Below are 15383 nucleotides of genomic sequence, written 5' to 3'. Positions count from 1 at the left end.
TTTAAGAAAATCAGTTCCTGGCCCCCCAATGGGTATATATGATGGCCATATGGTCCGTTTTTCTGGTGGGTTTTGTCAAACTTTTTTTGCCTTGAGGACCACTGTGCTAAAATGTCCAAATTAATGAAAAGGGCTTACTGCTACTGACGAAAGAACGGACCGACCCTAATTATACAATAATCTCCCACTTTGTAAATAAGAACACATACTTCGTGCACGGCGGCTCGCTCACTTATAGAAATGGGAAACTTATAAAAGTTTTACTCAACACACGAAATCGTAACAATTTTCATGAGAAATACGCATTTTATAAGACACACAAAACGCTCTAATTTTCGTTCTATTTAACGTAATTTTATCATTTTTTTTGCTGTTTATTTTATTTTACATATACTTTTATCATTTTATCAAAAAAAAATTTATCTTTTTTCATCATTTTTTGGAGAAATTAATGCTTAAACTAAGGGTATCTTTAGACGCAAAATTGACGCACTTAGAATAAAAAATGCGTATTGAGTACAAAGGGGGGATAATTTCAAGTCATGAATGTTCTAAAGATATCTTTTTTTCCATAAAATTTTAATGTTTAGTCCACCCCACGTCACCCCGAAAATTATATATCAATTTAGGAAGATAATTTTTGTAGAATAATTACAGAATTTACAACGTTATGGACTCTGAAAGTATAGTTAAGATCAAAGGCGTGCAAAAGGTTGGTATAGGGGTTGTTTACACCACCCTTGTAAAATTAAGGGGGATGGATACACCTCCCTAGGTTTTCACCCATGTCCACCCTCTTCACAAGAGCCTACACCCTCAGATACACCCCTCTATAAATTCCAAGGGGGTGTAAAGGAAATAAATTTACACCCCTTAAAATAAAGTGGGGTTGGGGGTGTTTAAGGAGGCTGTATATAAGCAAGTCACAGATTCAGATAATTATATGCTATCTATTTTTAGATAAATTAATTACCAGACTTTACTAAAATAATCTTGCAATATTCTGTACAACTGTACTGTACAACTTTTAATTAGTAAATTGGGACATGAGGAAGCTCTCATACATATGTAGGGGGGGGAGGGGAGTTAATGCAACCATCCCATAATCAATTAATCCAAATTTTGTTATGAAAATTGGCATGTGTAATCCTTGGTAGGTCTGTTTTTCAAAATTTAACAAAAAGTTAAGCTTAAGGGGGGGGGGTTAAGGCAACCATCACGTAATCAATGCACAAATGGCACTGTTTGCTAAGCTGTTTAGCCGTTTTTGGGCTATTTTCAGGGCAAATCCATCAATAATCATGTAGGAATCATCCATTAGGGATAGGTTTTAATGTGTGCTGAGCTGAAAAATACTACCAAAAATAGTGGCAGCTGGGTAATGGCTTATAAGGATATAAAAAAATTGAATATTTCCATGGAATTAAACTTTTCTTAATTAACATTATAACTTTATGTCATGGACATATTACTAAAAGAACTTTTTTTAATTTCTAGATTTCGCTGTCATAACAGCTAAAAACTGCCAAAAATGGCTGAGAACAGCTGTCAACAGCCAAAAGTATATATTGTAGATTAAATCATCCCGCCCTGGAAAAATTTTGATAAAAGTTTTGCCCCCAGTAAAAATTGGTTGATTTAAGCAAAAAAATGACCCATGCTAAATATTTTTCTGTAATGCAATAATTGTGACCTCATGAGCACTGCAAAGTTTTTGAAATCTGCAAAAAAAAAATTTTTTTTAGTTCTTTTGTTCTTAAACTTGAATTAATTCCTTTAATGATCTTGATAGATATATGTTTATAACTTTTAATATATTTTACAATAGTGCTCAAAGTTAATGTTGGGAGGGAGATATATCCCAATCCTCTTTTTATAAAAATTTTTTAAAATGTAATAAATTTCTTATGTAAAGTAGTTTTGATAAAATCTTAATAAAATAACCCTTGATTTTAGTTTAAGGGGGCTGTTAAAAGTCATAAGTGGGGTGTCAAAAAATTTAGTTGTTAATAAATTAATGGAATATAACCTGATATTATAAATTAGAAACATATTTTTGATGTACAAAGAGATTTAAGGAACATGTATTACACTTTTTTTCATAGAAGAAATTGAATAATTTTTTATTTGTTTTTTTTCAACACAAGGGTATTTGTGTATCTCTTGGTGCAAGATACCACCATATTATTAGTTAAATCTAATTTTTTATAAATTAAGTGAATCAGTCTGTTAGACCAAGGGTAGAAACTCAGCAGATAGACAGACAGACAGGCAAGAAGAATTATCAAAGTTTGACTATAATAGACAATTAATTACATAAAATCCAATAGAGAACCTGTGAATGATCAGACAGACGGAGGGATAGACAGACGGACAGACAGAGGGACAGGTAAATAGTAATAGACAGTCTTTGAGGCATTAACAAATTACAATTAGGCTATGCTAGATGATTCATTGAAATCCAAAAGAGAGGTAGTTAGACAGATAGACAGACAAGTGGTGGGACAGACAGACAAAAGAACAGACAGACAGAGGGACAGAGAGACAGACAGACAAATGGGTATTGCCTAAAAACAGTTTGGCTGCTATATGAATCATTAAAACCCACAATAGAAAAGAAATTTACAATAGTTTCTTTTTTCGATACTCAAGGCCCCCCCCCCCTCCCCCACTCAAAGGGGTTTATTATTTCTGAAAATCAATGAGTGACTTCTCAGCATAATAAAATTGAATATACTTTTTATTTCATCAATTTATCTTAAATAGAACGAAAGATATAATCATTTTATTGTCTACAAGAAATATGCTTTGAGTAAAAATCAACCTAATTGTCAGTAAAAACGTTATATTTATGCATATTTACACAGTAAATAAATTTTAAAATTGTATTTTATTGTAATGAATAACTTAAGGGGGTTGTATGAATTATCAAAAACCTAAAAAAAAACTAATTTAATTAAATTAGTCCAAGTAATGATTGATTTAGTACAGCACATATGAATATGTTGTCAATTTCCTATCAGAGTCGCAGTGCGTGACAAAAACAGACACCAAGTTGTTACCTTAAGAGTGAAGGTGAGGACAATGGTGAAGACTGCATGTGATCTACTTGACTCATTGTTCATGTTGGTTGCTGCCACAGTTCGAGACTTGTTTCCCTCAACCATCAGCTGATTCATTTCCTGAAAAAATGGGAGGTGTTAATTTTTCATATAAAAATCGACGGAAGCAAACATTTAGTATTACAGTGTTTGACTGTCTGTTAGAAAATAAAAAAAATCACATTAATTGAATATGCTTAACGTCTTAACCCTTAACGGTCGGGGGGGGGGGGGGGGGGGGGGCGTTGAACGCCCCCCCATCCGGTTTTTTCTATCTCATTTTCTGTGTGTGAAAGATAAAGAGCCCAAACTGCGTGAATTTTTAAGTTTGGGTATGACACATAACCGAGAGTTGGAATTTTTTGAATATCTCCCTCCTGGCGGGCACAGGATGTCAGCAAACCTGGCAGGGTCATCCAGGTAAAGAGCAAAAATATTTTTTTGACTTAAAAAAAGCATTTTATCTTACCAAAATACTAAAATATCCTCTAGTACATCCTCATATTAAATACAGGTGTTCAAGTCAATTTCAGGTTCCAGGTATGATCCTGCAGGTCCTGATCCTCCAGGTCTCCAGAAATCTTTAAATGGCTCCTGTGGCCGCAATTTTTGACTTAAAGACTTCAAATTTTAAACTTAAGCTTTTCTTACATGTCTACATAACGTATTAAAATTTCATAAAGATCCGCCGCCGTTTTCCTGCCGACCGCCGACTGCGGCGGCTGGCAGCTGCCAAGTACAGCTGCGGCCGCTGAATTTTAAATTTTGATATTTGAAATATAAAATTTACATAAAGATTAACATTTTCTGCAAAAAAAATTTTATTCTAGCTTCAAAAATAAAAAAATTACCGCCGTTTGAATTTTTTAAGTAAAAAAGGACCTAAAAACAAAGGTTGTTAAATAAAAGGGTGAAGGAAGCGAAAATTGACCTTGACTTACTTAAGGTCGGAAATTCATCATAACACAGGGGACTTACACAATTTTAGCACTCTAGCTCTAATAGGAACTGAGATAACATGGGGGGGCGTTGAACGCCCCCCCCCCCCCCGACTGATTAAGGTGCGGCAAGGGGCGCGACTGTAAGGGGTTAAATTGTGAAATAAGCAGCGTAACGATTAATTAGATATGAAATTGGGAGAGCATGTTCGCTACTTTTTTCACCTCCCAATGGTTTCACATCCTCCTGCTTAAACCACTCATTGTAATGTTGTTTAATTAATAAAGAAAATGTCATCATATAGATGAATAATAACTTCTATAAAATCAAATTGTCCTTGTTATTTTCTTCTTAGTTAATAATTGCGCATTATTAAAGACTAATTGACAAGATTTTTTTTTATTAAAATAAATTTAATTTCAGAAAATATAAAAGACAGCGTCGTAGTATATAATATTTTTTACTGCAGCTAATCTATATCTGATTGTGTCCGACGTAGTATATCAATATGAATAACGTATGTTGATCATAAATGATAACCCCCACCCTCTTATTTTTGAAATATCATAAATCAAGGGAAAAAGATTTTTTCGCTTATGCCTAAACCCATTAAACCTAATTTGATTTTTAAAAGCGAGGCTTTTCTATAATTAGGGTCGGTCCGTCCGTCCGTACGTCCGTCCGAGATAGATAGCTTTTATTCGTTAATTTAGGCATGTGTCTTAACCTCTTTTCGAGGAAGCTTTGTGTTTATCAAGTGCGAAATTAATTCCTTATCATTATCCTAGAATTAAGCGCAAATGTCGTCTTTTTTGACTTTCCCTTCATAAAGTGACGCAGCATGGATTGTTTATATGCGCCCACGTTTTTCACTTTTGAATGAGATATGAGAGTGTGAAGATTTCGGAGAACAAAATTGGGCCTATCATTGGTCTCATAGTGTGTGAACGACCCTAGTATATCAGGGATTTGAAACCATAAGAGCTTCAGGTAGAATTTGTTAATTTTATAAGGAAGAATGGTGTATAGGACGACTATATGTAGTTTTAAAAAGGCTTTAGCCAGCTAAGCATGAAACTTAATTATGATTAATATATGTTTTAGTAATTTTTATGTGCCTTATTGTTGCATTTAATAATGATTTATTAAACCAAATAATTTTCCTTTAAAGCCAAAGTTTCCAAAGATTTTTACTGTAGAGAAAAATGATTTTAAAAAGCAAATAAGATTACGTGGTTATAAATAACTGGAATTATGAACTAATTGATATTGTAATTTCAGGTCTTTGAAATAATTTCATCAATAAATCTATATTCAAACCTGCTGTTGAAACTTGATGGTTCCTGGTATTGGGGGTTTGTATGTTCGCCAACTGATCTCGTGAACTTCCCGCTAATTCGGAAGTCAAGCTCAACCAAAGTGTCATGGTTGAGACAATTTCAAATGAATGGAGTTTGAAGGAGCTGCACAAGCGAGTTTCAAATAACCTGATGGTTGAAGGCGCTGCACAAGCAATTTCAAATGGTTCTGAGGAATAGGCATTAGCATTCTTCAAAGAATCTGAAGAATAGGCGTTAGCATTCTTCAATAAATCAATAGCATATAGTGTATTGATGAAAAAAAACATTGACAATTTTTCTGTGAAATAATTACCTAGTGAATCAATATGGTGCTCACTAAAAAGCAGAAAATTGAGCGAGCTATCGCTATTGGCAATGAAAGGCTAGAGGTGTTTGACGAACAGATAAAAGTGTTTTATGAAAATCTAAAAGCCTGCCAAAGTTTTAGTTCATGTGAAAATGTGAATTTAAAATCAATTCGTGACATTTTTAGTGAGGTCAAAGACCAATCTGACCTAATAAAAAGTCTAAAACCTGCCGTGGATACTAGTGAGCTGCGCGAGTTCAAGCGTGATTTGGATGAAGCTAGTGAGCAGAAAACTGTTGCAGATAAAGTTTATGCGTCGTTGGAGCAGTGTACAAAAATTCTGTACTGGCTTGACAATGATTCAGACGACGCGAGGTCAAGCACTGTCGCCAGGAACCTCGACGTCATTGAGAAGGTGAAGATGGACATGGGAGTGCTTAAAATTTCCATGGAGTTGCGCCAAGAAGTACGTGATATGTACCGAAGGCTTAGAGAGATGGAACGTCGTTCATCTAATTTGGATGAGAGTGGGACACCTGCCATTCTCTCCAGAAGTATGTCTGCCGTGGATATTCGGAGTTCCAACCCGCAGTATGGGCGCTGGGACAACAGTTTGTTGCCGTCGTTCGACGGTACTGACACGGATTACCCAAACTTTAAACAGGTCTTTAAGGATCTATGCTCTGGTTATGGATTTGCTGACCAGAGGTTAAGTCTGATGTTGTGTATGGAGAAGGTGATAACCAACCCGGAACTACGCAAGCAAGTGTCAGCGATTAGAGATCATAATGAACAATGGGCGTTTCTTGATCAGATGTTTTTATCAAACACTCGCCGGTTCATGAGGATTTTAACTAAGTTGAACAAGATGAAACCTGTGGATAAACCTGTGGACGTGGTTAGCGCAATTGCTACCTTCAAGAGCATGATGCAGGAGGTAGAAGCCATCGTTGGTTCTGCAGCTAAGGATTACAATCACCTAACTCTTATTCATATTTTTAAAGACAAGTGCCCTGAAAATTTGAGAGACAAAATTATGATGGAGCTAGGTAGCATGAACCAACCAAACATCCAGAAGATTGTAGAACTGCTGGAGAGGACCAGGGGTGCCATGTTGGCCGGTGATATGTCCTATGACACTAACGCCGGCAAGAGAAATCGTGACAGAGCTGCCGCCGCGCAAGTGTCTGGCCGCAGTGACAATGAGAATGGATGGGCTGGAAAGGACAAAACTTCCAAGTGGAATAGTGCATGTCCTATTAAGAGTTGCGAGGATAAACATCCTATTTTCCGTTGTCCCACATTTAAGAAGATGGATGTTGTTGACCGAAAAAAAGTTGTCCAGCAGAATAAATTGTGTGAACTCTGCCTGTGTGAGGGTCATGCTGCTGACAATTGTAATAAATCGGATAAGCTTGGTGTCTGTGGCACCAATAATTGCGACGGTTATCATAGTCGTATGTTGCATGAGGCTAGTGCTAGTGTGAATACAGTCTACAAATCAAGTTTTGCGCCTAGCACATGTACCTTCCTGCTGCAAATAGTTCCAGTTGTAGCACCTGGTGGCGGTGCCTGCCATGCCGCCGTCATGTTTGATTCTGGTGCGAGTCTACCACTTATATCTGAGAAGATGTCCCACAAGTTGAAGCTGAAATCTACCGGCAGATATACAAACATTTCTGTTGCTGACGGTAGTGAATCATCCTGCCGCAATGTGGTGTTCTATCTGAAGGACAGGGATGGTAATTTGAGAGAGTTTGAGGCAGCTGTTATGCCTAACCTCGGAGGTGGCAACGAGATGCGCTCGGTCCATCCGGAAACCGCCGCCGAAATATTTAAGATGCCCCCAGAAAGATTTACATATATTAGTGGAGGCTTAGATATCATCATTGGAAATACACATCCTGACGTGTTTCCATCAACCTACCAGAAAGTGGGCCAGTCTATGTTGTGGCGAACCATTTTTGGTAGTGGTTTTATCTGTACAAGTGCTGACTATGGAGCTGGTCAGCAGAAATCTGCATATAAAGCTGCCGTAGCTGTTGATAAGAGTGCGTGGCCGGTTGGTTCTGCCGTAGCTGTTGATAATGAGCCGGTTGGGTCTGTCGTAGCTGCTATTATTGAACCTGTTGGTTCTGCTTGTAACGCTGCTGATGAACCTTTTGGTTCTGCTAGTGCCGCAGCCGTTGACAACATGGCTACGGTGGGTGTTGCCGTGGCTAATATTGATAATGATGTTAGTTGTGCTGCAGTTATTCCTGATGATATTGGTAACGATACTGTAGCCGTTGAGAATATTGTTACGGCGGGTATTGAGCCGCTGAATGATTCGGTGCCAGCCGGACAAGAGCCGACGGGAGTTTCGGTTCCGGCTGGACAAGAGCCGATCAGAGTTTTGGTTCCAGCTGGACAAGAGCCGACGGGAGTTTCGGTTCCAGCTGAGCAAGAGCCAATAAGAAATTCGGTTCTGGCCGGACAAGAGCCGACGGGAGTTTCGGTTCCGGCCGGACAAAAGCCGGTAGATGATTCTAAATTTTATGACAGTCACACTTTTATTACTTGCCCTGGTGCTATCATGAATCAAGAATCGACTTGGCTGCTGCCAACCTTGCCGCCCGACACAGGGTAAGAGGCCTGCAAATAGCGGGTGGAAATATGGCGGGTGTTGCCGCCAGAAAGTCATTGAAAAATTTCAAACCACACATATCTAATCTACAACATAAACTATTTATGTGAAAATGATCTTTAAAGAAAAAATATTACAAGTTATATATTAAGCTTGTGAAGGGAACCTAAAAAGGTTCTGCAAAGAATAAGTATTCATTATTCAACTAATTTTATTGTTCATATTCAAGCACAAAAATTCTACAAAATTGTTTAGACTTTTAAAGCAGATTTTAAAAGATTTGTTTCTTTAAGTATGATTTTGAAAAGCAAAAGTCTGTGTGTATTAACTACCAAATGATTTTGCAGTTTTTTTTTTAGATTGAGAAAAATAGATTTTAAGAATTATTTTTCGAGGTATTTTTTTCATGGTTCACGTTTGCTTAAAAAATGTTATTTCTCAGATTCTCGTATGAGATAATGCATTAAAGTAAAGAACACAACATGTAAAATTATTATGATAATGTTTAAAATATTTCTTATTATTATTTTAAAAAGATTATCGCAAAAAATCAAGATATTTGTTTAATTTGTAAGCAAATAAAGTTTTTTCTTTCACTCCGGAGGCAAGGATTCCTAATAATCCACGCGTAAAGATTTTTCTTCATTCCGAGAGCAGAGATTCGTAGTAATATATGTACCTAGCGATTTCGGACAGGGCAATTTTAAACCTTGAGAAAGTATTTTATAGCAATTATTTCCTAGGTACATATATTTTCGTTCATGTTTAAAAATGTAAACTCTATTTTCTATGAGATAAGCATTTATAATAATGAGCACAATGTATGATATTATTAAAATATTGATTATTATTTATATGAATATCGCAGAATTAATTTAAGATAAACTATGCATATTTTAAATTAACCTTTCCTTCATTTTTATCGCAGATATTAAAATAAAAGCGGTTATTAAAAATTATGATTAATAATTGATTCTTATTTTATGAAAACTAAGAACATTTTTTTAGTAAAAAGCTACATTTTCATATGCCTATTTTTATGCCTAAAATAAGAATCAAATGAAATGCGATAAAATTTTATTCTATTTCATATGCTCAAATTTAATTTTATTGAGTTTAATTTCTTTTCAAAAGTACAATTCATTATAAAACTTACCTGAAAAGTTTAACAAAAAGGAATAAATGTGTCGAGGTTGCGTGATTCGATATTTATTCCAAGAAAAAATCAAGTTTTTTTTAGCAGATTTTTTTAAAATATATATGAATTTCAATCAAGTAAAACATTTTTTATTCAGATCAAGGAATGATTGAAGATCATATTTAAAGTCTCATATTTTTTACAAAGAAAAATTGGTATTTTTTTTCACAATTTCAATGAAAATTCTAACGAAGATATTATTATTTTGCTATTCTTTAAGTATTAAAAAGTTTATTGTTGATTAAGATAGTACAGTTCTTATTCATTAAGTTTGAAAAACTTTCTGCCCAAGGATTTTGAAACATTTTTTCTTACTACTCTTTTTGATGCTTAACAAATTTAGTTTTAAGTACCTATAAATCTTAATTTTCTTGTCTAAGATTTATTTCGTTTTATTTTACCATTATTGTTTACATTTCGACCTGATTTCGTAGGTACTTATTGATTTATTAATAATGATTTATTACCTATTGATTATGAAATGATTATTATTTAGTATAAGTTGTTATATTTACAACATCATGATTAATAGGATTATCCATTTTAGGATTTGTGTATGTGATCTTGTGATTGTCATGTGCATGGAATGTTGTATGGTACAAACCAATCCCCATCCTTCTATCCTAAAATGTGAGGTATTATGAGTCCTAGTGAGGAGTATAATATTGTGTATGCATTTCACGGGGTTTCATTTAGTTAGGAGCAAAAATTGTCACGTTTTCGGGATGTGGCCATTCTCATGTGATTATGGTGAGTTGAGTTTAGTGAGAAATGTTGCTAGTGCTCAGCGCAAAAAAACCTTGAATCTCGTTAAGGAAGTTAATTTGACTTTCAAACGGGGGGTGTGTCTTAACCTCTTTTCGAGGAAGCTTTGTGTTTATCAAGTGCGAAATTAATTCCTTATCATTATCCTAGAATTAAGCGCAAATGTCGTCTTTTTTGACTTTCCCTTCATAAAGTGACGCAGCATGGATTGTTTATATGCGCCCACGTTTTTCACTTTTGAATGAGATATGAGAGTGTGAAGATTTCGGAGAACAAAATTGGGCCTATCATTGGTCTCATAGTGTGTGAACGACCCTAGTATATCAGGGATTTGAAACCATAAGAGCTTCAGGTAGAATTTGTTAATTTTATAAGGAAGAATGGTGTATAGGACGACTATATGTAGTTTTAAAAAGGCTTTAGCCAGCTAAGCATGAAACTTAATTATGATTAATATATGTTTTAGTAATTTTTATGTGCCTTATTGTTGCATTTAATAATGATTTATTAAACCAAATAATTTTCCTTTAAAGCCAAAGTTTCCAAAGATTTTTACTGTAGAGAAAAATGATTTTAAAAAGCAAATAAGATTACGTGGTTATAAATAACTGGAATTATGAACTAATTGATATTGTAATTTCAGGTCTTTGAAATAATTTCATCAATAAATCTATATTCAAACCTGCTGTTGAAACTTGATGGTTCCTGGTATTGGGGGTTTGTATGTTCGCCAACTGATCTCGTGAACTTCCCGCTAATTCGGAAGTCAAGCTCAACCAAAGTGTCATGGTTGAGACAGCATGTTAGAATTGTCCTATCGATTTCAAACTTTGCATGATGATTCCTGTAGTAGTTCTCTATAATCATTACCAGAATGTCCGTACGACCATTTTAAACATGTTGATTTTTCTACTTTTTTAACAACAAATTTTCAAGTGTTTTAATTATCCGTTTGATCTGATTTTTGTTATATTGATTTCTGGGACAACAAAGAACAATATTATAAGCAAAGCAACTCTATAATCAAGTCCAAAAATGTAAGTATGTCCATAAACATTATCCTGTTTTTAAGCAGTTTTTCAACAAATTTACCTACAATTTTGATTCGACATTTATACATTTATGTTCCGATTTTTCAGTTCAGATACTATACAAGTGTTAATGTCCGATTGTCCTACCGTTTCAGTGCTTCGCTTTTATGGATGTTGTCATCCTTGTTATAACAAATACATATGTTATTAGCGAGTTCTTGCTGCGCCACATATAGCTAGACACAATTGTCCTTGTTTATATATGTTTGTCCCTAGCTTGTCACATACAGAAACTCAATTAATTTTCCAATTAGGTGTTCGGGGTAATTTGCAATGGAGACAAGAATCTATACATCCATGTTCAGCGAAGCATAATATCCAAAGAAAAATACATTGGGACTGTCAATTAAGCCTATAAACTTCAATTTTATTGCCTCTATGACTAAATGGACAGAGGGACAAAGTAAGATAATTCTTATTTGTGTGGAAAATCTTTCGTTTTAACTTAAACATTTTAATTTTACAAATAAAATTTCAGATCTATGAACGGACGAACGGACATTGAATATTAAATATAGAGTAGCGATTCCTATCTAGAAACAATTAGAAAGTAATTATATATTTTATCCTGAGAGAATTATTTATATGTAGAGTGATTCTATATATACCCTTTCAGCTTAGGTGCATTTAAATAGAGATATTTTTCTATGATTAAGATCTTGGAACAGCTTGAAAACAGTAGCGTGCACAGGGTTTTTGCCTTATATGTAGTTTTTTTGAGGTGATTAAAATAGGGGGAAAGGCCTTTCCAATTTTAGTTTTTAAGAAGTTGTTTGACATCCTTTTACACTCCCCTTCGGCCAACTTATGCTTGGAATTTTTTTTTGTAGATTTTAAAAATGATTTTGCACAGTCTTGTTATGAAAATAGCATACAATAAAGGAACTAATCATATGATTTATACTTATGTTTCCCTGGTCAATGTCTATGACTCTATAATAATACCATAATAAATGTGTATTATTGTTAAAAAGATGTCATACAGAAGATGGGTCAAAGAGAATTAAAAACAAACAGGCTGAATTAAAAGAAGTATAGAATGTAGTTTTATCTAAGAATAATTCAATACTTTTTATATAAAAATAACATAAAGTCTATCTTTGTCAGTTTGTTTGTAGCGATGGATCTCATTAAACACTGAACCGATATGGTTCTCCTTTACATTAAAGCTTCACGCAGTGCCCAGGGAAGTTTTTTAAAACTATTTTAGGGGAAGGTATCACCACCCTCCAAAGAGAAAAAAAAACTTTACTTTCCGCTGTCATAAAATGATTTTATGAACTTATTAAAAAAGCCCAAATTTTATTTTAAGATACAATTGCTATTTTTTTTAATCCAAGAATAAAATAAATTGTAATGTCTATGTTTTATTATGTATGAGGTGAGAAAGTAGTAAAGAAGTTTGTATACAACTTTGTTTAATTTAATTAAGATAAGGGAAAGTAAGATGTAGACAAAATATAAAAAAAACATAAACTTAACTTAGGTAAATTAGTTAGATAATGATTGAAAGACAATTTATTATTCTGATGTATTTTATGTGTGAATGATGATAATGTTGACATTAATCTTAAAAAACGCGCGGCTAGAGCTATACTACACAACAAGAACACGTCACTTCTTAGTAGAACATAATGAATGTAAAAAGTTTTGAAATATATTCTGAGATCAAGTTTTCTAGCCAAACAGGAAAAATTTACTCTTTATTAAACTTTTACTTTATTACAGTAGTACAAAATTTGTGGAAAAATAAATTCTAAAACCTTTTGGGAGAAAATCTCTTAATTCTTCTATTAAAAATGTGTTTTGAATACCCTATAAAACAAAAGTTTAAGACAAAAAATATATTGAAAAGAAGTATTGTTTAAAAACTCATCTATAAAGATAAAAAATCTTAGAAGCAAAATGCATGTGTATACTTGGCTGTAATGTTGTAATAATGGATGCAGAATGGATATTACGACAGCGAAAAAATTGGGGTAAATTTAGATAACTATTACCCCTGTCATTTAGTTGTCAGTTTGTTCATCCATTGGGAGGGGTGGGGATGGGGTGTATCGTTAGTTTAGCCTTTTACAAGTTTCACTTTATGAGAGTACATGATAATCTGGTGTACTATCCAAGTAATAATAAATCCGTTGTTGTAATATAATTTTCATGAATATTGTTTGCACAGCATTCATTACATCCAATGCAAATGTGTGTGCTACGTATATTAAAAATTTAAATTTTATTTAAGTTTTATTTTTGTTTATTCTAATTTTATTAATGATGTTTTAAAGTATTTGGTTTATGTATGTTATAATGTCTTTAAACAAGTGAAAAATATTGGTCACAGGTAATGTTCTTTATTTCAAATATAATTTTGTCAGGGCTCGGCAGCTGCGAATAAGCCTCAAATTAAAACCCGTTTGGATGCTTTGAAAGTTTTTTGATTTGGTTTCAGAGCCTGATTTTTTTAAATTTGAATTAAAGCATTGACAGCAAAAACTATGATTCTTAGTGTAAAAAATACATAGTGTAAAAAACCTTATTTAGTATAAAAGTTCTTTATTTGTATACAAAACTTTCCAAAAAAGTTGGTTATGTATATGTATTTTTGTAAATATAAAAGAACTCATTCATGCTACCCTAATGCTTTCTATAATCTTACACTACTTTATTGTCACTTATTTCAAGCAATATATAATAATTACTTAGATTTCGCAACATATTTTCGCTTTCTCTAATAAAATGGTCCTTCAAGCTGGCTAATATAACAAAACCCTCCCCCCCCCTCAATCAACTCTTTTACCCTACTCACTCCCCTCCTATTAGTAGAGGAATGTACTGATCAATAAATGAGGATTAAAGTAGCAACCAAAAATAAAATTTACTACAAACTTTCCGGTGTCTTAATATCCACAAATATTATATCCATTCTTATTTTCTAACTATTTCAACTAGAAAATAAAAAAAAGTATCAGCTGTGCAAAGAAAAACAATTCTGGTATTCTTGTTTTACTTTGCCCCCAATTTCTCGACCTTTATTGTCTAATACATAAATCAAGAAAAGGATTAAGGTATAAGATCCTTGAGATATATACTTTTTACTCCCTCTGTGATAAAAGCTTATTTTCACATATTTCTTATTTTTCCAAGTATATAACAGTGAGGAAGTTTAAGATGCTTTAGTTTAATTTTGCAGCAAGTGTTAAAGAACAACATCCCAAAAGGTTACAAACAAAATTACCCCTTCTTTATATTAAAATTATTAGTTGAAACGTTTGAACACTGCTAGTTCGAACCAACCATTCAATTTTTAATAAAATTGTTCTAAATTCTTTAGACAAAGAATGAGATAATATGTTTATAAAACTTTGAGTACTTGTATGTATAATTTACATTCCCCTCCTTATCTGTATTAAAACCAAAAGATGTATTTTGCTTCAGCTATGTGACGGGAGAAAATTGCACATTATAGAAATAAAACTAAGTAGCGGGCGTCTTCGTATTTTCACAGTACCTTTATATATATATTTTTTTTAGGTTAGGTAAATATTAATTATTGCCCAACAGGGGCTTTAAATAATATAAAAGCTTCTGTGAACATTCTACGAAACCCTCTAAATTGCTGAAGTGAATATAAGCCGCTCTAGAAAATATAAACCCACCCATAATCCTGACTGGTGAAAGTGTATGAAGAGAAATATATATGATGTCATGGTTAAGATTAATAGGTAAAGTTGATACGATAGTAAGTAATAAAGATATCCTGAGATCATAAGCTTAGCTTAGCATTTTACTAGGACAATTGTCTCCAGAAGTAGCGCAGCAATAACACGCTACAGACTACAGCAAGTAAAATATAATAAGATCATTAGTATCTAACAGGAAAAATCATGCTCATATGTAATAACAATCCAAATAATGATAACTAATACATAGCTAAAAGTCATTTTTGATCGATAAAAAACAGAATTGAGAATTTCTAGAATTAACAATAATTATATCTTACTGTTATTTTCTTTAGTAAA

The 15383-nt window shown here is 33.5% G+C and overlaps 1 protein-coding gene across 1 annotated transcript in view; it reads right to left on the bottom strand.

The window, feature by feature from the left end:
* Positions 1–15383, bottom strand: part of Khc-73 (Kinesin heavy chain 73) — a 164533-nt gene that overhangs the window by 107986 nt on the left and 41164 nt on the right. The window contains exon 9 of the mRNA XM_080169918.1: positions 3063–3182. Within this exon, the coding sequence (XP_080026044.1) occupies positions 3063–3182 (120 nt within the window). The remainder of the gene's footprint in view (positions 1–3062; positions 3183–15383) is intronic.

The sequence above is a fragment of the Acartia tonsa genome, chromosome 1 (assembly GCF_053477335.1).
Source record: "Acartia tonsa isolate MP-2025a chromosome 1, ASM5347733v1, whole genome shotgun sequence".
Taxonomy (NCBI): domain Eukaryota; kingdom Metazoa; phylum Arthropoda; class Copepoda; order Calanoida; family Acartiidae; genus Acartia; species Acartia tonsa.
This window is presented reverse-complemented; position numbering and strand designations above follow the sequence as displayed.